This window comes from Vidua chalybeata, chromosome Z, assembly GCF_026979565.1.
Source record: "Vidua chalybeata isolate OUT-0048 chromosome Z, bVidCha1 merged haplotype, whole genome shotgun sequence".
Taxonomy (NCBI): domain Eukaryota; kingdom Metazoa; phylum Chordata; class Aves; order Passeriformes; family Viduidae; genus Vidua; species Vidua chalybeata.
In genome coordinates, this window is record NC_071570.1 from 68,272,738 (window position 1) to 68,300,025 (window position 27,288).

Genomic DNA, 27,288 nt, shown 5'->3' on the forward strand with positions numbered 1-27,288 from the left:
GGCCTGCGTGGAGTCACCCACAGCCCCGTCGGCCCGAAGGGAAGGAAATTGTCTCTTTTCCCGACGGTAGGGGGCAAACCTGCCTAGTACCGAGGTATGTGTATGGCTGTGGCCAAAACGTGGCACTGGTGCCCTGTCCGGTCATAAATTACGTGCTTTAATTGCATGGTATTAAACCTAGCTGTGGCGAGAGTCATCTCGGCCCTCGGCCTCCTCACTCTATAAAGTGTTACTTGCCCTTGATTTTGAATCGTCTTTTCCTGCTGTCCTTTGACTCCACGCTGAGGACATGAGGTAGAAACTAAACCCAATCCTCTTGGGCTTGACACAGGGCTTGGTATTGAAGGCTGCTGCTTTGGAAACATCATTAGGTCAGAAGGAGAGTACTTGGAAGAAGAACAAACTACTCCTCCGTTTGAACAAACATCCTCAGTTGTGAACTGAAGTGGGCAATTAAATAAATAGAAGATAAACACTCACTGATGTAGCTGGCTGAAAAATAGCTCTTAAGCGACCTGTACCAAAGCGTTTACAAGGCTCACTTCATCATAATTCTGCACTGAGAGATTACACTGCAGTGGAACAATTGATCTGTTCTAAGGTTCCTTGTTATAGATGCACATTATATGATTGGCTCTTCGCAGATATTAAAATGAATACGTGTTATGTTGGAAAGTTAGGTTGTATTAATTTTTTGTAGGGCTTTTACGTAGTGTGATAAATATAGTTTTTATATTAAAATATTAAAATAGAATAATATTAAAATAGAAACGATGTGATGTAAGATACTTTTTGCAACTGGCTCAAGGAATGGAAAAGATAATCAAGAAATTCTTTGCATTATCCTGTTTGGATAGTGATAACAGCAACAAGACACCAAAATTCGCAAGAGAAGAATGACTGCCTCCTTATTGGGACTATTCAAACTTCTTCCAGACTTCTAGGAGCCAAAGGAATTGGTTTACAAGATGGGGGGTGTGTGTGTGTTTCAGAAATTAAGCAGAAGACATCCTTTGTTTAAAAAGAGTTTTTGCATCATGTATGAGAGATATGTGAATATGCAACAGACTATTGCTTTTAAGGGGTAATCCTTGGTTAGCAAGGCGTGCTTTGTGGCAGAGTGCAAAGCACCTGGACATCCGTAATTCTTTGCTTTTTTTATTGTCTCTTGTTATCCTAATTTTTATTACTATTTTCATTACTGTTTTCATGACTATTAAACTTCTAAAATTTTAACACAAGTGAATGGCATTTTTCACATTTGGGAAAGAAGGTCACTGTGAAATCACAGCAGAGAGAAGCAAAGTGGAGCTTGGATGGAGCTGCCTTTAGAGGTCAGGTTAGGTGTCTCTTAAATACTTCACTGGGTGGGGGTTTGCAGCTGTGGAAACTGTATTGATGGACTGCTCAGACCCACAAACAAAGCAAATGGGAAGCACTTCTACTTAGTTCTACCATTCTGTCCATTATGGCAAAGAATTACATTTTTACATTACGACTGTGTTCCCATGCTGTGTTTTATTGTATCAGTCCTAGCATTTTGAGTTTAGATCTATCCATTATTTAAATCAAGTGTAAGGCAGTTACATTCCTACTGCCTGTTTCTTTGTCTTATTCTTGTTTCCTTCCTCAAACATCTCTTTATGAAATCTAGTAAAAATAATTCTTTTCTTGAATTCAAGCAAAACCCCAATGGTTTATGCTGTACACACTCCTTCTTGCACAAGAACCTGTGAGGCAGTATTTGTACAGTGATCTAACTTCAAATTTTCTGCCTTTCTAAGAGTAAAGACAGACGGGAATGGGGGGACAAGTTGCTCCATACGGTTAAGAATAAATTGAGGTTCACGTTCACTTAGACATCCTAATACACCTCCATACTTGAGCAAGTCAGAGCTGTTGTATTGGTGCTTAGTATTCCGGTAGCTTGATGAATCTAAGAATGTCTTAGGATTCTTCCCTTGAAGTTACCTTACTGTTATTAGTAGCAAAATAACCCCAAACCAAACACAAACATCAGAAATTAAGCAAACCCCCTTAGCATAAGAACTCCCCAAGTTTTTGTTGCTGAGTTGTATTCATCCTTCTCTTGGGATAAGCAGGAATTCTTGTTTGAGTACTGTAGGCACAGGATTGACACTGTGCCTCTGGTGGATGCTCCTGTGCCAATATTCCTCTTGAGGTTTGACTCCCTTGAACCATTCAAGCCCAGAAGTGGGTGTGGGGGTGGAAATAAAAAAAAAAGAAGAAGCAATTGGATAGGAGCAGAAAGAGAATAGTTTTAAACTTTTTTGTTTTAAGATATGACAGACCCATTGTATTGTCTGTCTGCCCTTCTTAGATCTCTTGAGGCATTCAATAAAGGAGGGGAAATGGTGGACTGCTAGGAGAAAGAAATGGAGGAGCACCAGACTCTGCAACAGCTTTGCCACACTTGTCTAGTGTAACTTCTAGTACATGGCCATCAGCTAGTAGGGGTTTTAATATTTAGTTTGGCAGTGGCCATAACAAAAAACCTCCTCAGCAGAACACTGCTTCTTTGAAACCTTTATCTTATGAGTCTTTGAAGTAAAATCTGTGTAAACACAGTAGCAAAACAAACTTGTAAAAATCCCTTTCCTAGAATGTTGTGGGTTGTTTTCTCTTTTTTTTTTTTCCCTCTATCTGTTTGACACTGGAATCTCAAGTGAGCTGAGAAGAATATAAAGAAGCAATGTTTCCAGAGCTCCCTCTCTGGACTGAATGGGTCTCTGAGTAGTGGCAGATTGAGGTCTGTTTTCTGTCACTGGCCATGTCAAGGGTGTGAGCTACTGCTTTCATCTTCAGTAAGCCCCATGAAGAGTTACATCCGTTGGGGGAGTTGTTTGGTGAATGTTACAGCTTGATGACAAAGACTTTGAAACTGAGCTCATAGGGTTTAAGTTATCAAGTCTTGAGATACTTTTCTGATTCCTTTTGTGGGGGTATTTCTCTCTTTTGGTTCATGATCTTTCTTTAGTTGAGCTATTTATCATTAAATGATGGGCTTTCAATTTGCTCAGAATCAACCTCTGGACCATGAACATTCCAGTAATCTCAACAGCAGTGGCTGAACGTGTAAAATGTCTTGATTTACAAATTTGAAAAATGTGACCTTTAATCTCTTCCACATTTTCCTCTAAAATACGAATTTCATTGATTTTAAAAAAGCCTGTTTTCACTAAGAATGAAAATAAGCATTTCCCTGAACAATGACAGACTATAAAAGGTTGTCATTAATTTTTTAGTTTGAAACAGTTAAAACTATTCCAAGGCCAGGTATCACAATTGTCGTTTCAGGCAATGGTTGATCACTTGTAGCTTTTATCCAATTAGCACTTGTTTGCTCCTTGGTGCCTTCAGGTGGAATGAGCGGCACTACTAGTAGATGGTTTTCACCTGCTGACAAATAATGCTGCTTAAAAATATCTGAGAACAAAATAGCTCCTTATCCTTGTTGCAGGGCTCATGTTTTCTTGGCTTACAGGAAACAAAAGCAGCTTGGGCTAAGTGAAATCTCTTTGTGATTGTGTGTTGTACAGAGAGCTCAGGAGCTGGTTCTGTACAAGTAGGGACACCGAGAACATTGATTCTGAGGTGTTCCACTGTCCTTCTCAAGTTGTTTTGTTGTTTGATTTTTTTTTTAATAACAGCTCTCTCAAGTGAAATTTTTAATGAATTATTAATTTTAGAAGCTAGTACATCCTGACCTCTTCCTTCCTATCTCCTTCAGTGTTGCCCTCATACAAAGAGATCTGAGTGCAAAGCTTTTGGCTGTTCATTAGTAATGAATTTCTTGCTCAGTGTTGTAAAGTGTGGAAAAACTCCCAGGTACTTTTGTGCCATTTCAGTTTGTTTTCCTTGGAAGCCTTGCTTCCATTGGGGTAACCTTTGGTTTTACCAGGGGCAGATCAATACTGGGTAGGAGGAGTGTGAGTCTTTCAGTTTTTCTATGTTTACTGTAAGGTTCACACTAATTGCCATCTAAGTTAAAATAGTTGGTTTAAAATGCTTTCTTTCACCCTGACAGCTCATTAGTATATTGTGGTAGCTTGTTTTGTAAGCTGAAGAAAATGTTTCCCATAATATTGCTTCTCTGCCTCACAGACCACATTTATTTCAAATTTATCCAGCAATACCTTCATGTTTTTATATCTGAAATGTAGTCTCATCTAGGCCTGGAATATGACTGTAATATTTACATAGATGTAGAAATTAAATCATCCAATTTGTAGGTAATGAGATGAGGAATAATTTACCCAAATGTGCAAAACAAAAACAAAACCAAAACAAAAACAAAAAAAAAGGCAAAAAAATCCAAAAGAAAAACCAAAACAAAACAAAAAACCCAAACAAACAAACAAAAACCACACACAAAAACCAGAAAAAACCCAAACTTACAGCAGTGATTTCTCTTAAAATTCGTCTTATCAGGCCTAAAAGCCTTGATGGGACGTGTTCCTGTGCCACCTTATTGGAGCCCCAGGCATGATCACCTGGCAGAGGGCTATGAAGCCTCTATTTGACGTCTGTGACTGGAAAGGTACATGGAATGGATGATTTGTAAGCAGATAGATGCTCCATCAAAGGGTAAATCACATCTTTGAAGGCTTTCTTTTGTATCAAATTGGATACTTCTGGTTTTTCCCAAACTCTCAGGAAGGCAAGTTCTGCATCTCCAGCATGACGTTTTTGTGCTTAGATGTGAAAGGTCATTTGTCTCTTTTCTCTCAGTAATGAAAATGTATTCACATGTCAAATCTTTCATGTCAGGGAGAATCCAGATTGTGGATGCAAAAGCTTTGCTTGTCATGTTTCTAATTAGGTCTGTGACTCATTCTCATGAATAATAGATCAAGCTGCATATTAACATCTAATCCAGCTACATCATCAATTTACAGCAAACTTTGGCTGCAGTAACTCCACTAAAAAAAGTCAGAGGCTGAAACATTTTTCCAACAGCTGATAAAACTTCTGTAGTGTCTCAGGATATTCAACTTACAAAGCAAGTGATTAGATTCGTGTTGTGGTATGTGGGGGTGAATGAATTTTATTAAAATAATAAATAAAAATAAATAATAAATAAAATAAAAGAAAGTAGATTTCTAAAGAGGACTTTGAGGTTAAGGCAAAAAATCCCCTTTACCCTAGATGGAAATTATTTTCCTTTAGGAGCATATTTGTCCAAGTTCAGACCAAAGTGCTGTGTATGGTTAGATTAGATTGCTTTTCTTAGAAAGAAACTGATTTGTTTTCTATCTGAGTGCAACAAAAAAGTACCAGCTAATAAATTATTACAAAGGGTTTTAGCCTGAAATCACTTGTCACTTGACCTCAGTCTTGCAGGACATTTTGAAGGATTAATATGCTGGATGGGACTGTTGTGGATGTAGCTGCTGGGTTTTTTTGTGATCATGGTGACTGACAATTATTGTCAAACAGCTTCACTCCATCATGTGGTGTTCATCACCAATTAGTCATCTGACAGGTATAATTTCTCAGTGCAGTGGATCACTATTGTAACTGTAAATTATCTTGGAAAGTGTCTTTAAAATGCCATCTTTTCCTGCTGGTGTCTGTTTTCCATCGCCTAGTTCATGATATGTTGCTGGCATGGGTATGTGCTTCCTTCCCAGTTTATTTTATAGACAGAATGATAAATTCCTGCCGCTCCCTTTCTGGCTTTCCCTGCTGCTCAACTCTTTTCTCCAAAGAACTGGGCTTACAGGAGCTTCCACTTGGTGACTACTGTGTGTTTGTGTCAGAGCAGGGAAAGAATAGTCTTCCTGCCTGGCTTCTCAGCCCTTCCAAATGCTGTTCCACTTTGACTTTCACACAGCAAGGGAGCCTTTGAAAAGGATATGGCTTGGCTGGAGCTCCTGTCAGACCACATCAGGAAAATCAGCTTTGAGAAAGACACGTACCATGTGCTCAACTCTGGTATGTGTCCTCCCTGCTGCATCCATGCAACTGTGGGACAGGGATCCTGGCAGCTCTATAGTGCCTCACTGGAGGTCTGTTACAGGCAGCATGGCTGTGACGTAGCCCCATGAAGGAGGAGAATTTGCAACTTGGTGTGTAGGTCACGGCTGTTCAAGTTCATCTGGCCAGGCTGTCGGGTTTGATCTGACTGTGCCTGAACAACTGCTTCTAGTGAGAGCTGTGCATGGTAGGGGAGATGTTAGGCTGAGCCTGCTTTTCTGTTTGGAATGGAGCAGAACTGGCTTCCAGATAACACCTGGCAGTAAACAGCAAATGCGCAGCCAGCATGGGCTCCGTTAAAAAGTTTCAATGTGTATGACAAAGGACTGTTACCAAAAGATGATGGAACACAGCGGAGGATTTTGGAAAACTAAGTTGCATTTCAAAAATCAGAGAAATATTCCCCAGAGTAATGGGGAAGTAGCAACTGTGATGCCTGTGCCACAGGTTGTTGCATATGAGTGTGTGTATGGTATGAATGAATTGATAATATTGCTTGGCTGTGCTAGACCATGACTGCCAATTCTAGCAACTTTTAGGAGCTTTTAAACAATTTTTTTTTTAATGATTGCCTTAAATATTCTGAATAATAGTGAGGATCTCAGGGCATAAGGAAATGGGATAGTCATTCTTCTGTAACTTTCTGAAAGATACCGTTAAAAGAGTGTTTTTATATTTCTATTGCAAGGTTAGGAAAAGAAAAAGGAGCACAATCATGGACAATTCATTCAGAATCAGAGCTTCACCTATGAAAAAATGGCGAGGCTTCTAAATTGCAGATGTTCTTGTCATAAATACCAAAAATGAGAATATGCAGGTTGGCTATGGGTTCAGCAGTCTGCACTGATGTCTGACCTCCAACACACTGCGCTTCTCCCTGTTCTGCCGGTATCATTTAGAAGACTGGGTTAATGACTGGGTTTTCTAACCTGAGAGTCAGAGTGCTTTGTACACCTGGCAATGACCTCAGCATCACTGGAAAGTTGCAGTTAAGAGCAAGGGCAACCATTTTAAGTTAAGGATCAAATATGGATAACAACAAAATGTGCCAAAAACCCCTGCTTCCTACACATGGGGGAAAGCAGCACAACTTTATGGCTTGTTTGCACACCTGTATAGACTTGATAGACCTTTAACATTTGCCTATAACAAGCCCCAGGTGTTATGCCTTAGGCAGAAGGAGTTGAACTAATTAGCAAGCTGACAGGTTTAGATTGTTCTAGCAATTAAAGACTTTCACATGGATTTATTTAGAGCTTGATGCAGTACTTGTACTTGTAGGGCTTGATGCAGTAGCTCTCTAGAGGAGGTATCATTCTTTGCAGTAGTTTTGCAAGAGCAGGGACTGTTTCTTGAGTATTTTTATGTACTTATATTGAAAACATTCCCATTGTTAGCTTGTTGTACCTTTAAACAAATGGGTGAATCAAGTGCATGAAGCTTAGGAAGAGAAATGACACTTCCAAGGTTGCCAGCAGTGCTGGTGATTTTAATTGATCAACAGCAAAGAAGAAAGTGCATCTCTGTGTTTGACTCCCAGGAAAGGAACAGGATGCACTGTCACATTGACAATTTAAATTAAAAACTGTGGCAGTTGAGTTTTCTATTTCAATGACATCTAAAACTGTATCATGTGTTAGGTACTACACAGAAATTAGCAAATAAATTAGATTAATGTGGTGCTGAACATGAAGGCTAAGATCAGTTTATTTTGTCACAGTGGTGATGACAAAGTACAAATAAGTACTTTCCTTTTATTTAAGTAAAACTGCCTTGAATGTACAGATTGAGAACCACATCTTGCTCTGCCTTGTTGTCCTTTCGGTTCTGAAATACATTTTCCTTACATCTTGCTGATTTCTGCCTGGCTCTATAGACTCAGTTGATGCTTTATTTTTTTTAACATAGCAATCTATTTTCCTTGTACTGTTGTTCTGTGTGCTGGGCTCTTTTCTTCCTTATTCTGTATCTGTAAGCATTTTAGTCTCTTCGCTTTGAGTGGCTGATTTAAGGAAATTGAGAGGTTAGGATAGCAGACAACCGAGATGAACTGAAGTAGTGTCCTAGATTGCAAGGTGATGTGTGCGTTCTATTTGCCATCTGTCAGAGGGGTGGCAGCTGTCTTCTGTTAATTGGGCAGTTTTCTTTCTCTCTTCCACAAACCAATCCTCCCTCTGGGGAGACATCTGCTGTTCGTGGGCCATTGAGCCTCACTGCAGGACTGACAAAATTACATCATCCTGTTGTGAGATGCTCCGCCCAGAGGGAGGAGCCAAGCATTCCTACCTGGATATAATCTGAGCTTTTGGGACACCACGACAGCCTTTTCTACTGGGTTCCCAGAGGAGGACCAGGCCCATCTACACCACCACTGGATCTTCAGAGGAAGACTACACCCTTCTACAGGATCACTGCTTCAACAGAACCACACCTGTCACTCCAGGGGAACTGCAGCCAACATTTAATGGGACTGCTACCAACCCCCTGGCCAGCAGGGTGTCAGGCTGTATTCTGACTCTGTCAGTATTGTTTAGTATTATTGCATTGTTTATTTTATTTTTCTTTTTTTCCCTAATAAAGAACTGTTATTCCTGCTCCCATATCTTTGCCTGAAATCCCCTTCATTTCAAAATTAGAACAATTTGGAGGGAGGGGGTTTACACTTTCCATTTCAGGGGAGACTCCTGCCTTCCTTAGCAGGCACCTGTCTTTTTCAAACCAAGACAAGTAGCTCATCTTTGTCAGAAAAATCCTGTCTCTCTCAGCTGTCCCTCTTGCAAGAAAGAGAAGAAACTGGGCAGAGATCTAAACTTCAGAGGCATATGATAATTAGGAAGAAGCAAACTGAGAAAGTGTCTTGAAGAAAGCTGGAATAAAAGGGCACCCTTTGGACTGAATTAGGTATATAGATGCTCCTAATTCCATATGGAACTGCAGCAGATTTTTACTCTGAATCCACTTTCCTCCAGAGTACCTCATACAACTTATTAATTTAGAAGCCTTACACACCTTGGAAAGAGAAGGGAAACAAGCTTTCTGATTTAGAGACCAGAATAAAGTCAGCCATGCCACTGGCATGATAGGAGAAGAGACACAGCTGGGAGACAGCCTGAGAGGGGAGCTTGTAGAGCTTCCCTTGAGGAAGCAGTGATGACAGGAGGACATCTCCAATACCTGCACAGAAATGCATGCAATGCAAGGAGCAAACAAAGGGAACTGGGAACCTGTGCAGAGTTGCAGAGCTCTGATTACAAAAATGTGGAGCTCTGGCTTGCCCACAGTGCTGCTGTGGATGGACACAGACTCTTTGGCAATGCAGCTGTGCCTGCTGCCCAGAAGAGAGCCAAGAAGGTTTACCAAGAGATGCAGGGATAGTAAGGCTGAGTTACAGCCACCTGAGAGTGCTGAGAGGTGCATCATGTTCTTGGATGGTCTTTGGAATGTCTGGAGGTTGGAACAATTTCCTGAGACTAAAAAAGGCAAACATGGGATGATAGAGAGAAAACTGAGCCAGGATCTTACAGGCAACTTCCATTCATCCAAAAAATGGGGAATCCCACCAGAATACACTGGAAGTTCTTTTCACCTCAAGGGTGATCAACACTGGAACAAGCTCCCCAGAGAGGTGTTGCATATCCATCCTTGCAGAATATCCACTGGGCAGAATCCCTGGTAGTCTGCTCTAGCTGGACCTTACTGTAGAAACCATTGGACATCTCTCTTAACCTGAACCATTCTGTGCTTCTGTGCTGTGCAGGGGCCCAGGCAGATAAAGCTTCACCATTTAACTTTGATTTTTGCCTCTTAACTAGTCTAATGGTCTGCCACATGCTCTGTCATACTTGGACTCCATACACAAATTTTTCAACCAGAGTATTTATGTTTCATTCAAAACCCCTTGTTGAATACAGAGATTTTGGGGATTTGAGGATTTAATAGTCTCCAGTTTAGCTGAACTCAGTAAATCTGTCTCTGGGCTGACAAAGCATTTAAGTGCCAGCTATTCCGAGACAGACAGAGTAGTGACAGCATTGAATCTTCTTTCTTTAATATTGAGGAAGTATGGAAGAATTTAAATAGACAATGCACAATCTTAACTGAATTATTAAAATAATTTGCTGTTGATGTGTACAACAAATATCTCTCTAATGAAGTTTGGATGCAATTTTAATGGAAATAACAATATATGAAAGTGCAGACCATTTTTACACAAGGTGGTGTTTGAAAAGCAGTTGTTTTCCTTTTTGTGATTAACTTTTTTGTCAGGTTATGTGACTTGTTATATATTTGCTTTGGTTGTCTGATGCATAAATGTGGAGTGCAGATGAATATGTTCCCATTGTGGTGATCCAAACTCACACCAATGTAAGGCTTGCATTGGTGTAAAATGAGAGGAAAAGCTATTTTAAATGTTTCTGTGACAGAGCTGTTTTGTTTATTTCTGCAGAGTTTGAATTGCTAGTCTTGGAGACATCAGTGGTTGCTGGATACTGACACTAAATGTACCTTCAGGAAATGTCTTTTTTTTCTTCAAAGTGTAAGGAAGATGAGTAAGAAATAATAATTACATAGGTCCAAAAGTGTGTATTTTTTTCCCCAATATTAAGCCACGGGAGAACAATAGTTTCATACTCTGAACAGAAAAATAAGCACTCAAATGGGTAGGAAACTTTGCTATTCTCTCAAATGGTGCAAATCTTACCTAATTTTAAAGGCTTGTTCAACAAACAATATAAGTTTTTTTATTGTCTCATTATCTTAAAATAATCGAGGGGTGTATGAACTTGCTGGATTTAATTCTGAAGTAGCCACACATCCCATCACATTGACTTGGGAATTTCTGAGACAGGGTTTCAAATTCAGACCATCACACCTAATTTTAAAAAATTGGATTCTGGTAGACTTGTAGGAGTTTTGAGATAAGGAAATACAAAGTCCTGAGCCTCCCAGCACTAGATTTCCTTGATCATTGAAATCAATAGTGTTGGAACCCAGGGCACTGGGAATATTTCTCTGCCTGTCCTGAGAAGTCCTGATCCCCAGCAGAACACTGCTTTTAACCTTTGTCCGTGGAGAAAGCTTCCAAGACTTTGGGATGAACTGGAATCTACGAGTGTGTGAAATAGATAGTAGTACAGTTTATCACAGGGTGAAACACTTAGAGTTTTGGGTTTTTAGTATGGAGGTAGATAGAAGACAAGATGGAGGATTTTGGGAATTGTCTGATCTCCTTCTTGTTCTTCATCTACTCCATTTTCTGCAGTGTTGGTGGCACAGAGTGATTGGTTAGAAAGAGCCACAATGCAGATGTTGTGTGAATAGACAAATAATTAGTTATTGGTAGAAAGGTAGAAATAAAATACCTTCTAAGCATTAATTGGACAAAAGAGTTTTAAAATACCTTGAACCTGTGTGTCTTGGTATTTCTTGGTGCCTTTCTCTTTGTACACTAAGTCTGGTGTGCAGACGGCGTGCTGAACTGTTGAGAAGAGAAAAAATAAACAACAACCTGAAGACCGAAAAAAACAAAAAGTCCCGTTTGTCTCTCAATCCTGGCACAGAACTTTTTAGGCATCTCCCCATCAGGGCGAACCTCAGGGGGAGTTCCCACAAACAGTAAGAGTTACGATCTGCAGACTAAGTATATTCTGGTGTTATAAACCTAAAGGCATCTAATTCTGCTGTGTACATATCAAAACTGTAAAAATAAAGGGATCATTCACACAACTGTCAATTGCCTCATAAAATGAGTAGTTGGGAAGCTGCACAGAAGCCAGACAAATATTTCCCAGCACAAAAAAAAAGGTTGGATATTGAATCTCTTGAGTCTTGAGGAAAGCAGTTCCCAGACTCTTCCATAATCCTTCCTCACTCCCTGTGACTCTTCTGAAATTCTGCTACAGAAAGAAAATATTATGGTAGTAAGCATGCATTTTCTTACATAGGAGATGCAATTTTACCTGGTCTTTCAGGGACTAAATTATTTTGCATAGTTTAACTTAAAGACACTGCAATTGTGGTAGTTGATCTTGTCAACAGTTGACAGGATTGAATTGGAAGCTCCATAAAATTTCTCTGTACATTGAACTGAAGGTTCAATAGCATGAATGCAATATATCTGCAGAGATTAAATACAACTTTTGTTAGCCACAGGTGCTACAATATCAGCTTTCAGAAGTGTGTGAGTTTTTGCAAAAACCCTTCTTTCCTCAGCCATTTTGCTAATTATGAACATGCTGACTTAAGCTTATTGCTTTTCTAGAGTTAATGTGGAAGTTTATTTCTTGCTCTGTTTGGACTACCTGTATTTTTATTTCCCAGCTGTTTAGTTCAGGAAATTGACTTACAGTGAGAGGCAGATAAGGGAAAAAATATGTTTTTCTCCATAATGGATGACTCTGAAGCAAAACAGAAATTAGGCATTTCAAGTGATGTAGCTTTAGAATTTTATGTACTGGATACCTTTGGTTGTCTAAATGTGCCATCTGTTGACAAGAAACAGGCAATTTTGAAGCAAGTGTGATTTTAAATGTGTACTTGGCACTGATTTCTTGGTTTCCTTTTGTTTCCTTGTGTTCTTCTTGTTTTCCTTTCCCTGTTCTGCCATTTTGCTGGGGTTTTTGCTGTCTCCAGAAGTGTCCGTGGCCAATGAAGCTGAGGGACCCTGCAGTGAGCGGTGCCCAGGCTGGCCTCTGTCCCCGTGCTGTCCCTGCCCTCTGCCGCAGTGCCGGTGCAGCCTCACCCCACACAAAACAACTCCTGGCACCATGAGCTGAAGAGAAGCTGCGCCAAGCCGGGCTGTGCTCTCCTGCTGGTGAGAGAGCTGCCCCAGGGCTGAGCCCAGGGCAGCCTGGAGACGCTGCAGTGTCCGGCCAAAGCAGAAATCGTGTCCCCGGTAGCGTCAGTGTCACATTTCCTGGGCTCAGGGCACAGAAGGTACAGGACAGGGACAGCACGAGGCTGAGGGCACATGGGACTCACCAACCTGCTGCCGTGAGAGAACCTGCTGTCCCCGTGCACTCGGAATAGGTGTGGAGGGTCCGCAAGCCATCCTCAGAATGGGCTTTGCCATGACCTTTGCTTGTGCTGCTGCAGATTTTGGAGACAGTTGTGCATAAAAACGGGCAGTAGAACCAGACTGGGGCTGGCATGCTCTGCATTTCCAGGATGGCTCATGGACAGGTAAGGTGGGATCAGTGCACTCTGGATCAAGCCGAGATTCTATGGATACTTCAGCAAGAGAGGGCTTTTCCAGGATGATTAAACCTTCATCCTTGCTATACTTTCTGTGACATATGCATCTCTATTTTGTAAAAGTTCAGAAATCTTAATCATCTTTGGCCCTGTGAAATGTTACGAACATCAGCAAAAGTCATCATATTTTTGCATGCAGAAATACATATTTTTTTACATTTGGTAACTGGAAGGAACCAATTTCTATTGCTGATGATACACAAAGAGGGCAGGTTGGTGCCTTGGGGCCTATGTCTGCTACTGTTGACCAAAAGATATCTTCTGAAGTAGCACCCTATGGCCCTGGATAGCCAGAACAGAGGTCCAGGAGGCCTGACAGGTGTTCACTACTGAGTCTTTGACCTTTTATGCAAAAAAAAAAATTATAAATTCTTAGAACTATATAAAAGAAAAGTATAAAGGAGAGATGTTGCACGCTCTGTGTGTGTGTGTGTGTGTGTGTGTGTGACACCTTGAACATACCACATTATAATAACACACTCTCCAAACATCCATTCTTTTTTATGACTATTATCCATTAGGAAATGCCATGTAAAACTTATTTCTTAGTTCAGAAGTACCTCACCTACTGACAACAATTAGAATTGTTTACAGGGCCTCAGTTGTGAATGCAAAATGTTCAAAACTCAAACTAACTGGTTATATTAGAAAACACACTTTGCTTTTCTCAGGAGCCTGATTGTGAGCTATTTTATGAGCTACTCATGAAAATATCCTGGGCCTGTTTGCAGCAAACACTGGGATTTTGTTAGCAGTAAAAGAAGGAAAGTGCACCATGTGTGGGAAAGTAATTCCCTCACAAAATATGTGCTTGGAGGCTACTTAGGTCAAAAGAATTGATTTTTAATTCCATGGGCTGGAGAACTGCCCATCATCTACTTTCTCAGGAAAACAAGGTTGAGTCTTTGGCCCCTTTTAGAGCCTTGAGTGACTAAAGCTGAAGGGATTTCCCCCAAAAAGCAAGGAGTGTTTTGAGGAGCTTGGCCATACCTGTCTGCAGAACTGACCGTGGGCCAAGGGAAGGTCCTGCTGCCCAGAGCCCAGCCCGAGGTGTCCCTGAAGATTTGTCACATCCTCTGCCTCCTCTGGTAGTGGTGCCACAGAGCACAGCAGGAGGGACTCCAGGGATTTGTCAGCACGGGGAGGCAGAGCATGAGCTCCTACTGATATTTCCCCTCCAGGGGTGGCACTTTCAGGCCAGCAATGACAAATTCTGCAGCTCTGGCTGCACAGTTGTTGTTGGCAGTGCTGGGACAGCCTCTGCCACCAAGCAAGAGCATCTGCAGGGACAGGATGGTGTAGAGATGCCTCTCAGAGAATGGAGAGAACACCTTCCAACAGCATCTGGCAGAGTTAATGAAGGGCTGGTAAATCCCTTTGAAAGGGACGGGTTATAAAAACCTCTTTCTGTGAAAATAAGAGACAATAGGAGTGAAGAGGGAATGGGAAATGGGAAAGGGGAAGGGAAAAGGTGAAAAAAAAGAGGCAAAGGAAAAAGAAAGGGAGAGAGGGAGAGGATAGGGTCCTTGGAAATTCAGATTTTATCTAAAGGACATTTTCTGACAACAGAGATGTTTGCTACAATAAATAGGCCTTTCCCACATGGTTTGGTTTTCTAGCTCTTGATATTAAATGAAATCAGTGAGTTTTAAAAGAAATAGGAAAAAAAGTAGTACAAAGTTTTCCTTCAAGACCAAATATCTGCCAGAGACTGAGTGCTATGGTTAATGGCTTTTGAACATTCACAGGAGTGGTCAAAGCATTAAAGTAATTAAACAGGGCTCTCAGAATCCAGCCTAAGTTGTACTGGTAAGGAGATTAAATAGAGATTCACATTGCACTGTGTGTTTTATAGTCTTGAAAACAGAGGCTTAGTAACAGTATTTCATGCACTCACAATAACCTAAAGAATGACAGCTCATCCTTTTTGTCCTGATAAGTATTTGCTGCAGCAGCTACCTTTCTTCCAAGTAAAGATGTGTTCAAAGGCTTTTTTCCCCTGTTTTCTGTTAGAAATTGTTTTGTATCTGTCACAATCCGCTTATTGCGGGGTGTTGTAATGGTTCTTTTCACTGATCCCAAAAGTGCAAAAAGGCAAACAACAAGGGACTATCAGTTAATCACAACAAATGCACCTTTATTAGGGGCCAAAACAGTAAATACGATAGTGGGGATCAGAAAGGAGATAAAAGGATAGAGAGAGAGAGAGAAGAGGGGTATGGGATAGCTACCAACACAGGCGAGATCCTCAGTGGTCCAGACGATGGGGATCCGTCTGTCGTGTCGGGGGAGTCTCCAAAGTTCTGGTCGACTCGGGGGTCCAGTTATAGTCCACAGAGGAAAGAGGGGGGAACAAGTGTAACAATGAAAGTCGATTGTAATCGCCACGAGGGAACAGGTGAGTCCACAGAAACCACCAAAGCAAGATGAATACAATGAAGAATAAGTCCATTGAAATTCCTGAAGGGAAACAGGTCATGTCATTAGTGGTCAGACCACCAATTTCCCCTCCTCCCTATAGTAGGGGTCTCAGTCTCAGTCCTTGGGAGGAGGGTTCTCATTCTTTCTTTGTCACAGTGATAACGAGGCAGATGAGGGGTCTTCAATGAAGGACCACGGGAGTCACCCCAAAAGTTCATTCGGCTTAAGAACGGAGATTAGAAGCAGGCCGTGCATCAGGCTGTCCCGTGCTGGGTCCATGTCAGGTCTTTGCCAAGTCCTTGCCAACTCCTTGCCAAGTTCTTGCCAGGCCTTGTTCAGAACAGCTAGCATGACAGTTCAGTGGTTCCACCTGCGCTGTGTCCTGTTCTACGCCGGAACTGCAGTGGGGGAAGGGATTCTTTCTTGTGGCAATTGGAAGGCAGAATGGAGAACGAAGGGGCTTCAGACGGACTCTTACACAGTGCTGCCTCCATAGCATTGTCACCCTGCAGGACATAGATCCATGGACCTCAGCTGGCAATGGGGACATCAGGGCTGGTGACACAACTCCCACAGGTCAGGTTCATTCACAGCTCTGTTGCTGTGTTGGTGCCTCTGCAGGGCTTGGGGAGGTGGTGCCAGTGCAGGATTTGAGACAAAGGCACAGGAGGCATCAATGCTGCAGACAGGGACTGAACTCTTCTGATCTCCCTTCCTGTCTGCCCAGCCCAGAGCAGCCCTTTCAGAGCTCTCTCCAGGAACGTGGGCTCTCCTCTTACCAGGCTTCTTGGACTCCAGGGAACTGTTCCCATTGCTTGTGTTGCCAGGCACGGCTGTCTCAGCTGCAGCTCTGTTTACAGGCTGCTCTCCTGAACACTCAGAGGCAACACTGACATCCTCCTTAGAAGAGAAACAAAAACAAGTTAACCAAAGATCACTCGGTATTTTTTTGGAGTCACTTCGGGCACACAGTAACTGTTCTTCTCCACTCCCAAGGGATGTGTAACAAGAGGGGTGGAAATGAAGGGCGGGAAGGGCCGGGTGTCACTAAGGGAATGCCATCGCATCCCACGGGGAACACAGTGAGAGGAGGGTGCTGAATGAGACTGTGATTCCTGCTGATCAGCCTGGCTTCAGGCACTTCTGCCAGGGAAAAAGCACAGTATGAGAGAAAAGTGCCTAAAGTTGCACCCGGGAAGGCTTAATTTGAATGGTTTTCTGTCCAAAAAGTGTTGTCAAACATTGGAACAGACTGCCCTGGACTTTGGGGGTGTCACCATTCCTAGAGGGATTTCAAAAAGGAGTAAAAGTGGTACTTGGGACATGATTTAGTGGTAGGATTGGTAGTTTTGGGTTAACGTTTGGATTTGGTGACCTGGCTAGATTGCTATGTATTTATAATTCCCTCGTGCTGTGCCAGGAGACAAAGGGAAACCATGAGGAATTCCCACCGATGCGGAGACTCGACGTGTGCTCACTCTTATTTTTGCAAAACGAAGTCAAAGAATTTGTTCAGCCCTCAGACTCCACCCATTTGAGCTGTCTTTGGTGCTGCTTTAAACCGAAGAACATGCAATTCTAAACTCCACAGAAATGTTTACATGCCTTAATCTTCTTTTTATCTTTCATTCCTAGTGTAGTCCTGGCTACTGTGAAGTGAAGAATGGATACCAGTATCCGCACAACAATCTGTCTTACATTAAGAGATTAATACAGAAATTTGGCAACAGTGAGCAGAGTCCTGGCACCCACTGTCTGCTTCAGCCAGGACACGTCTATCAAGTGTACCTTATTTATTTAAAACTTTAGGTTAATACCTGTAAGATTATGTATGTCATTTCTAAACTGTAGCTTATGTATTTAAGATGATGTAAGTTAGCATCAAACTTCTGTATTAAAGAAGTTTCAGCCTTGAAACACAAGTTTCAACTTGTGTTGTTGCCTTACTTCTGTTGATAATATTTGTTATTCAAATATTATCATATTTGAAGCTGAATTTTTTCTGGTCTTTTAATTTCTTCAGGGCTTAATAATAAATTTATCAGTAGATCCTGGAGATCCGGTACCTTTACTATGCAGCTGTGTAGATTGTAAGAAAAATACTGTAGGACAATGCTCTCAGGCACATGGGATAGTGGGGATGTCATGTGCAGGGCCCCTAGCTGGACTTTGATGGTCCTTGTGGGTCCCTTCCAACTCAACATATTACGTGATTTTGTACTTGGTGGAACAATTTTGGAATTGTTCGGTGATTAAGAGAAGAATAAAACCGAACATAGGGGAGAACTGGCATCCGAGGAACGAGAGAATCTTTTGACAATAGCGCCCGGGTCCTTCGGCTACCTCAGCCGCCTCAGCCGCCCTTTGCCCGCTCCCTTCCGCTCCGTCCCGCCCCTTCTCGGCCCGTCCCTTCCCTCCCTTGCCCGCCCGGATTCGCCCCGTCCCTTCCCGCCCGTCCCCGCCCCGGCAGTCGGCGCCATGGAGGACTCGCTGAAGCGAGCGCTCGGCACAGCGGTGCTGCGGCCGACCGGGCATATGGGGGGCGGCTGCATTAGCCAGGGCCAGAGCTACGACACGGACCACGGCCGGGTGTTCGTGAAGTGCAACTCTCAGTCGGAGGTGTGGCGGGGTAGGGATAGGGGCTGCCGGGGGTGGGCAGGCCCCGCGACGGGAAGCAGCATTCCGGGCTTGGTGTGGCAGCAGGAGCAGGGCAGGACTGTCCCTGCGCTGGCCCTGATGAGGCCACACCTCGAGTGCTGTATCACCTCTGAGCCCCTCACACAGGGAATGGAGGGGCTGGAGCGTGGCCAGAGAAGGGAACGGAGCTGGGGAAGGCAATGGAGCCCCAGGAGAGGCTGAGGGAGCTGGGAAGGGGCTCAGCCTGGAGAAAAGGAGGCTCAGGGGGGACCTTGTGGCTCTGCACAACTCCTGACAGGAGGGGACAGCCGGGGGGGTCGGGCTGTGCTCCAGAGAACAGGGACAGGAGGAGAGGGAAAGGCCTCAGGCTGGGCCAGGGGGGCTCAGGGTGGGCAGCAGCTCTTGGACGCTCCCAGGGATCCAGGGGCAGCCACAGCTTCTCCGGGAAACCTGTGCCAGGGCCTCACCACTCTCACAGTCAGGAATTTCTTCCTAATATCAAACCTACTCTCAGCAGCAATTTTTCCTGGAAAAGGCTGTTAAGCATTGGAAGGGGTTGCCCAGGTAGGTGATGGAGTCCCCATCCCTGCAGGTGCCCAAGGAACGCCTGGACGAGGCACTTAGTGCTGTGGTGTGGGTGACAAGGTGCAGATGGGTCAAAGGTTGGACTTGATGATCTGGGAAGTGTTTTTCCAGCCTGACTGATTCTGAGGCTGGATGGTGGTGTGGTATTGGTGTTGTTTGTCCAAGACATGCAGTACCATGACATGCTGTTGTCATGTCCAAGGGTTGTGCTGGTATAACAGTGTCTGTAAGTGCTGTGACAGGGGCTAAGGCAACCCAGCAGGTATAAAATTGTCTGCTGAAGGGGTTTGTGCCTTCCATGGTTTTAACTAAAACTTCTAATTCCCTGCACACAAGAAAGAGCTTTTCGTAGTGATATTTTTTCACAATTATTCAAGCTTTTCTGCTTTGTCCTTTCAATATCTGGAACATACTGTCAAAGGTAGATACCTGCATTTGGTAGAAATGCAACTTGTTTCTTCAGCATCCTTTGCAGAAACAGAGATCAAGTGGAATTTATTTTAAAGATACTCCATACTTGTGTTTATCACATATATAGCTTCCATGGCAGAACAGGAGCCAAACTTGTATTTGCCCTTCATAGCAAGCAAATGTGTTTGAAAGCATGCATGCCACTATATCTATTCCAAATTTCTCAAGAATTTCTGATCAAGTTGGGGAGCTGAATGGGGATGGTAGCATGGGATAATACAGGAAGGTTATCCTGATTGTCAGAAGAGAGTTTGAATTGGTGTAGCCCTTCCTTAGGCCTTTGCTAATTCTGTATTTAGCTATACAATCCAACTAGCTTCAAGGTCAGGCTTGGTGTGGGGGGAGGAAAGATCTGGATGGATTTTCTGTTCAGCAGTTTCATTTTGTGTGCTTTTGCTTGTGTTTGGATCCTGAGCGCTGATTAAAGCAAACTTTGTTGAAGTGCTGTAAACACTGTGCTGCGTGGGCAGCAGCTGCTGGCTATGAGCAGTTCATAGCCAAGGGTGGTGCTTTAGACAGAGACACAGTATTTCCTCATTTCCTGTGGACACTCTTGAGGCAAAAGGACAGCCAGAGATGTCTCCCAAAGATGGTCAGAGGGACGGAGCACCATGAGGAAAGGCTGGGAGAGCTGGGATTGTTCAGCCTGCAGAAGGGAAGGCACTGTAGAGACATAATTGCACCTTCCAGTGCCAGAAGGGAGCCCACAGGAAAGATGGGGAGAAACTTTTTACTAGGACCTGGAGTGACAGGGAAACAGGGAATCGCTTCCAGTTTAAGGAGAGTAGGTTTTGGTCAGATATTAGGAAGAAATTCCTGACTCTGAGGGTGGTGAGGCCCTGGCAGAGTGCCCAGAAAAGCTGTGGCTGCACCTGGATCCCTGGCAGTGTCCAAGGCCCAGCTGGACAGGGGTTGGAGATAGGAGAAAGTGTCCCCAGTGGGTGGGACAAGGTGGTGTTTATGGATGTCTTAAGGTCCTTTCCAGCACAAACCATTCTGTGATTGCCTCTTAGTTGATGCCTACTTCAAATTGTCCTGTGACTGTGTTCATGGAACATTACTAAAGGACTAGGATTTTCTTTCTATTTTATTCATTCTGCTTCCCTGCTTTTGAATTTACCAGATATGTTAAATTTCGCACGTGCTCTTTCTACAACCCCTGCTTGACTCTTGTAGAGAAACACTTCTTCATGTGATGGGTGTCACTGAGCTCAGAGGGGAAGCTCAGGAGAGTAGGTATTCCTTGCTGTGGGTAGCAGGTGCAGAAATAGGTCCCAAATTCAGAATGTCTTCCAAGCAAATGCAGTTGTTGGTGGCTTGGGTTGGGCAAGTGTGATAAGGGGCTTTTGGCTGCTACAGTTGATTGCCACCCACGCCCTTCCCTCATGAGGTAAAAGAAAACACCATGCAAAACCATTCTGGTGAAAGCTCTAGAACACAAGTCTGATGGGGCATAGCTGATGGAGCTCATACTTTGTCCATAAGCAGTTTGCACTCCTTCAGTTGCAAACAGACTTTCTAAATTATAGAGAATTCTAGAACATAAGTAATTTTCACTCACTTGTTTTTTGGAGTGACTTTACTGTGTTTGTAAAACTACTGTCAAGTCTGATGGTGTGGTCCTGTCTGTATCTTGTGTGTGAATAAACATTTCCTCCAGCCTTTCTATGTAAGTTTTATTGATTTTGTGGAAGTGCTTTGTTTGCCTGTGACTGATGCTCATGGACACTAATGCTTTCCCTTAATATCTGGCAGGCCAGAAGAATGTTTGAGGGAGAAATAGCAAGTCTGGAAGCCATCCTGAAAACAGAGACTATAAAAGTGCCTAAACCCATCAAAGTTATAGACCTGCCTGGAGGAAGTACTGCATTTGTGATGGAACATTTGGAAATGAGGGGCTTGAACAGGTAAAATATTGTTATCTTTGCCTTCTTTAACCAGAAATTTTGGCTGTCATGATCATAGGGGAAACATGTTTATTTTTTTTCTAAAGCGGGTCAAGACAATATGGGAAATCACACAACAGAGAGTTGTATAAAATACTTCATAATGCCTCACTTAGCAAACAGATCATACATCCCAAAGTGAGTCTGGGTTTTGGTTGGTTTTGGGTTTGTTTGCTTTTAGTGGTTTTTTACAGTAGTGGTTTTTACAGTAAGATTTCTTTTCACAGAAAGGAAGATGACCAGCCTGATCACCTGTGTTGTGTACTTGCCCCCTGTATAAGAACCAGTACTTTATTGCTTGGCATGATTGTGCAGAGGCACTTCCCCAAATCAATTAATCTTGATTTCAGTATTTTCAGCTTTTACGTTCATTTTGATAGTTACAAAATTTTGACCCTTCTCTGTGACGAGCACTTAATATGATGAATTCATCTGTGTGATTCCATTAGGGAGGTGATCATGATCAATTTCTCATCTCTCTCTCAGAACTTCTGCAACCAGTTTAAAGTCTTGTCCCTCATCCTACTTGTTGGCTGAGTTTCTAATTCATGAAGAGCCCTCAGTGAGTCCCAAGAGAAAGGGCAGAGATGTTGCTCTTTTGGGGTCAAAAATGGTACCTTTGGCACGCAGATTTCCTGTGTTAACAGGAACAAATTGAAGAAATAACTTTGCCTGAAACAACAATGCCTGGAGAACAGGGAAAGTTGAGGAAGGTCAAAGGCAGTAAAAGAAAAGTAATTTTGTTAACATGGGAGGCAACTGGTTGTAATATCTGTTTGCAATTACTACAAGACTCTTCTGAACCATGTAGAGGATGAGGTTTTATTAAAAATTGCTAATAAACTAGGCCCCTGTGACTCTCATCATCTAGGCATGTTAGAGAAAAGCAGCTGGGAGCAGCAGTAGAAAGAAAAGGATCAGCCTTTTGGTTCTGTTTCCCAAACACAGTTTACCAGAGTTAGGAAAAAAAGGTACAACATGTTGTGCATGCTTTCTTACTGAGAGTCCTTACAGAAATGATGTCACACAGAAATCAGAATTTATAGTTTCTCATTGTTAGTAAATTTATGCTTGCTGCTCACTTTAACTTTCAGCAGTGGTATCAGAAACAGCCAAGTAAGTACATTTTGTGTTACTATCCAGTCTTGATAGGAAGACAAGGTGTTTATAACTGGAATACACTGAAAAAAATATTTTATTAGAGGTGTAGAACTGCTTTTACTTACTTGATAAATCTGTTCAAGTAACTCCTGGAATATCAAGACCTGGTTCTGTTCATGTGTCAGTGGTACTCAGATTACTTTTTTGTTTCTTAGACACTCAGCACTGCTTGGAACTCAGCTGGCTGATCTTCACCTTCATAACCAGAAACTTGGAGAGAAGCTGAAGAAAGAAGGGAGCATAGTTGGTATAGTACACAGCTGTTTGCAAATTTAACCCAGTTGGTAATAATCTACAAAGCAGTTAAAATTACTTCTGCTACTTCAGGGCAAGTTCATCTTCCCATGAAGATAGCAGTGAGAAGATAGTGAGAATAGGTTTGGATGAAACAGACCCAGGCAGGGATTCTTCTTGCTTTTGTTTGCTCTGTTTGGGTTTGTGTAAGCAAAACGCATACTCAGTTTTGGACACTTGGGAGCCCAAACCACAGTTTTTATGGTATTAGAGGAGATAAAGAACCTCAAAATACAATTTTGAAGAGCAGAATATACCTGCTTTATATCAAACTTTAAATTTAAAAACCAACCACATTGTAACCATAAAAAGAATATTAAAGTGCAATTTTTTTTTTTTTATTCTCAGTAGAAGCAACACTGTACTCCTGCATAGTTTTAAAGGTTCATTTGTGTCATGGATGCTCAGTATTTTGTCACTGTTGAATTTTTGTCTTTGTTTTGAAAGGTAAAGGTCAAGGGCAAACAGAAGTCCAGTTTGTGGATCAGTTTGGCTTTCATACAGTTACCTGCTGTGGTTATCTTCCACAGGTAGGTTGTACTTTATCAGACTGATAGAATTTTAAATTTATCTTGTTTTCCCCTCAGTGACACAGAGGGTCGAAGTTATCATAATGGAAATAAATGAATTTTTGTGGAGCTGTGAAAATTAAAAAAAGCATGGTTCAGCCTGCTAACAAAGGTAGTGTTTTGGACACTGATAGCTCTTCAATTTCTTGGACTTTAATCACTAAGAGAAAATTATTCTAATTAACGTTTTAAAGAGAGAACTAGTCTAAGAGAAAATGATCCTAATTTAATGTTTTAAAATAACATTTGATTAAATGATGATAGTATTTACTGTCCTGGATGGTACCAGCACAAAGACTGCATGAAACTCAAAGGGCTTATTTGAAAAAGAAGCAAATCTGCCTTTTGTGTGGTGTAGAACTGACATCTACAGTGCTGTTCCTTCAGGTGAACAACTGGCAGAGTGACTGGGTGACCTTCTTTGCTAGACAAAGGATCCAGCCCCAGATGGACATGATTGAAAAGAAATCAGGTGACAAAGAAGCAAGAGAACTTTGGGCACAGCTTCAGGTAGGAGGAATTCCCTCAATTCTCATTATTGGGAGACCTGGGTATACTTAAATTTTATTTTTTTAAACCAGAGTTCCCGTTTGTTGGTTTGTACCAGGTTCTGTTGGTAAGAGACTCCAGTTTTTAGGGATTAAAATGCCCTTCTTCTAAGCTATAATGGCATTTGCCATATCTCCCTATGCTAACATTCCAGAGTGAATTCCAAAGTGCCAGATAGGCACTTTGCTTACTGTTTGGGAAATGCTGGATGGAGTTCATATTCTCATTCTCTGTAACACGTTCATGATGAGATGTACATACAAGGCCGCGTGGCTTCCCCTCCCCCACCCAGCCTAAGGCTGGGCAGGGGAGAGCCTGCACTGCACTCCCTGACGACTGGGAACCAAAAGGGACAGTTCCCTTGGGAGTTCTTGCTTTTAACCCCCTGTGTTCTCAGAGGCGTGTCCATACTTTCAGTGGTCACTCCAGGTGCCAATATCCAAACCTGAGCACTGATTGGTTTGACCCAACTTCCTGGAAAAAATTCACTTCCATGTCAAACCACAACAGTTGGTGCTTGTTTTTACTGACCCTGGTCAATATCTGAGTTTCAAGGTTTTTATTGTCTTGCAAAAAAAAAGATTTAGATGACCATTCTGTTGCTGCCTTTTATGAACAATAAGAGTCCTCTGGATGTACTCAGCATCACTGCTGACCAAGTCCTGTGGTGGTTTAAATGATGGGTTTTAGGATGCTTCAAGTATGCAGATAAACCTCTGCATTTTAAAGTGAATGATTGTAAAATTTACATGTCTTGCTTTTCTCCCCCTGCAGCTGAAGATACCCAGTTTTTTCTGTGGTGTGGAAATCGTTCCTTCTCTCCTGCATGGGGATCTCTGGGGAGGAAATGTAGCTGAGGATGATTCTGGTCCGATTATCTTTGATCCAGCTTCTTTCTACGGCCATTCAGAGTATGAGCTCGCAATAGCTGGGATGTTTGGTGGCTTCACCAGTTCTTTTTATTCTGCTTATCACAGTAAAATCCCCAGAGCCGCAGGGTTTGAGAAACGCCTGAAGCTTTATCAGCTGTTCCACTACATGAACCACTGGAACCATTTTGGTTCAGGGTACAGAGGGTCTTCTTTAAACATTATGAGAAACCTTGTAAAGTAACTTGCTGCTTAAGCCAAATACTTCCTGTGTTGTTTGGAGAACCCCATACTTGGTGGTGCAGCTGCAGGAGTAGTAATGTTAAAAACAACCTGTGAGACCCTTGACCTTGTTAAAGACCTAGAACCAGTGTCTCCTGCTGAATACCAAGTATAAAATAGTCATCCCTTTTTAGGATAGCTGGGGATAACTCCACGAGGAAAAAAACTAAGGAAGGAGTGAATTTGCACAGTGAATAAAGGTCTCAGTGTCCAGAAAGCACGTGAGACTGTGCAGGGTAACACAAATAAACACCAATGATATGCCTAAAAGAAGTTGCTTACTGCATTTTGCTGTGTTTTCCTCTTTCAGCTCTTTATGTCCAGTTGTGTGCATGAGAGCAACGTTAACGACAGAGCTTGAAAGTACAGGAAAATTATGTAACGTAATTTTAGGAATTATGTTTACGAACTGTGAGAATGGATTTGGACTTGCTATTAATTTTCACAAAATCAGAGTGGGGGAGGTTGGCGGGGGGGATCAGAGAATGTCATCTAGTTCAACCTCTCTACCTAAGCAGATTACTTAGGATTGGCTCCAGAGGCTTTTAAAGACCTCCAGGGTTTTGGTGATTGATTCCAGTCTATGCAGACTGTTGGTGCCTCCTGGAATGCTTGTAGGCTGTTCTCTGCTTTCTGGTCAGTGGGCTTTTATCCACAGCAATTTTGCTTCCACCAGAACTAGTTCTCTTCCTTTTTTAGACTATGCTTTTGTCCAATAGTGTGCATTCTTAGAGAACTTTACAGGTAAGACACTTTCCATGTACACACCTTGTGGAGGTATATTCTCTAATGAAATAAAACCTGCACATGCTTCACCTGTATGACTAAAGTCAGTCAAAATCCACCTAATCATGCTGGCACTTTGTTTTTTCCATACCCCAAAGAAAACTATAAAAATATAACTTAAAAGGGGAAGGAGGTCAGGGGAGACTCCTGGGGTGGCTCACAGGCTGCAACCCTCTGCTTCTCTACAGGAATGCCTATCAGCTAATTTTATTCCAAGGGCATACACCTGCTTGTGCTTTCTGATACCAGTGTGTTTATCAACAATAGTTTATCAACCTTACTCTGGCACAAGGATCAGTAAACCACAGCATTTATGTCAGTAGGACCACAAATGTGCCCAGTGTCAAGGCTGCACCATTTGTACACCTGTGCTCGCAAGTTCCAATGCAGACTTAGAGTGCTGCACTGTTCACTTCAGGGCTTCAGACACGCCAGAAAGAGGAAGATGTAGACACCTCTGGGCTCAGTACTTCTCTGGATAACCTGGAAAGCAAGGGGTTTTCCTTTCCTAAACTCTCACATAACAGTCCCCCGTAAGAGCGTGCTGTGGATGTTGTGGTAAGAGGCATGAAAGGGAAGGAAGGTAACGTGTAACTCACAGAGCAGCACTTCACCCTGTCACAAGTCCTTGATGATAGATCCACAGACTGTGGCTTTAATACTGAATTTGTACTCTTTTGATGTAGGCTGGCAGCAGTGCTTCTGTGCAAACCTGCCAGGTAGGTGAGAGAGATGCATGATTCTAGCACGCACTTTTGAGTGTTGGGGAATGACTTGTATTAACTAAAACTGCTTTGCACTGGATATTGGCAGATTACTGAGGGTTTTCTAGTTGCTAGTTTGGCAGTTACTTACACAAATTGGAAACACATTTGGAGAAGACTGGTATTTGTTACTACTTCCCTTAATTCTACTGCTTTTCTCATTGGTTGTTTGACTTTTGCTGCAAAACATCTGCTTGGTAAAATAGGTTTTACTTTGACCTTGTTACCTGAATAAAAGGTTTCTCAGTTGATTATTGTTGTCACTGTTTTCTGAATTAAAACTTTACATCTTGGTTTATTCTTAGGGAATTACTTGCTCTAACCTGTTAAAGATCCTTAGTTTGTTAGGTAAATTATGATCATCTGGGGTGTTTCTGGGAATGTGCATATAGTCATGGATTGGTTTGGAGCAGTGTGTCACTGATAAAAATTTACATTTTCATTACAGTGCAAGTCAGGATGTTAATTTTCCTAAAATACATAAACACTCTTCATTATTGGCAGGGGAAAATGAAAATGGCAGTAGATTTTATGTCAGTTGTAGTTTTGAGATAAACTTACTGATAAACAGCAAGCCTTCAGAGATTACCTTTTCCTTATGGAACTGAATCAAAATATTTTTGTGATTGAAGAAAAGTTATGTTTATGCAAGTAATGCAGGTAGAAACAATTGTATGTAGAGTTTTCTTGTAAGGATATT

General features: G+C 42.2%; 1 protein-coding gene across 2 annotated transcripts; it reads left to right on the plus strand.

Moving 5' to 3' along the window:
* The first annotated feature begins 6 nt into the window (after positions 1 to 6).
* Positions 7 to 26,839, plus strand: LOC128802504 (ketosamine-3-kinase-like). Of its 2 annotated transcripts, none has more exons than XM_053968948.1 (6): positions 7 to 94; positions 21,124 to 21,275; positions 22,631 to 22,722; positions 23,217 to 23,299; positions 23,726 to 23,848; positions 24,662 to 26,839. In XM_053968948.1, exons 2-6 carry the CDS (start codon positions 21,133 to 21,135, stop codon positions 24,998 to 25,000), a joined length of 780 nt encoding a protein of 259 aa, XP_053824923.1. In that variant the 5' UTR covers positions 7 to 94; positions 21,124 to 21,132; the 3' UTR covers positions 25,001 to 26,839. The 2 variants fall into 2 exon arrangements, with proteins under 2 accessions (XP_053824923.1, XP_053824922.1); XM_053968947.1 differs by lacking the exon at positions 7 to 94 and adding an exon at positions 18,116 to 18,294.
* Positions 26,840 to 27,288: the final 449 nt, after the last annotated feature.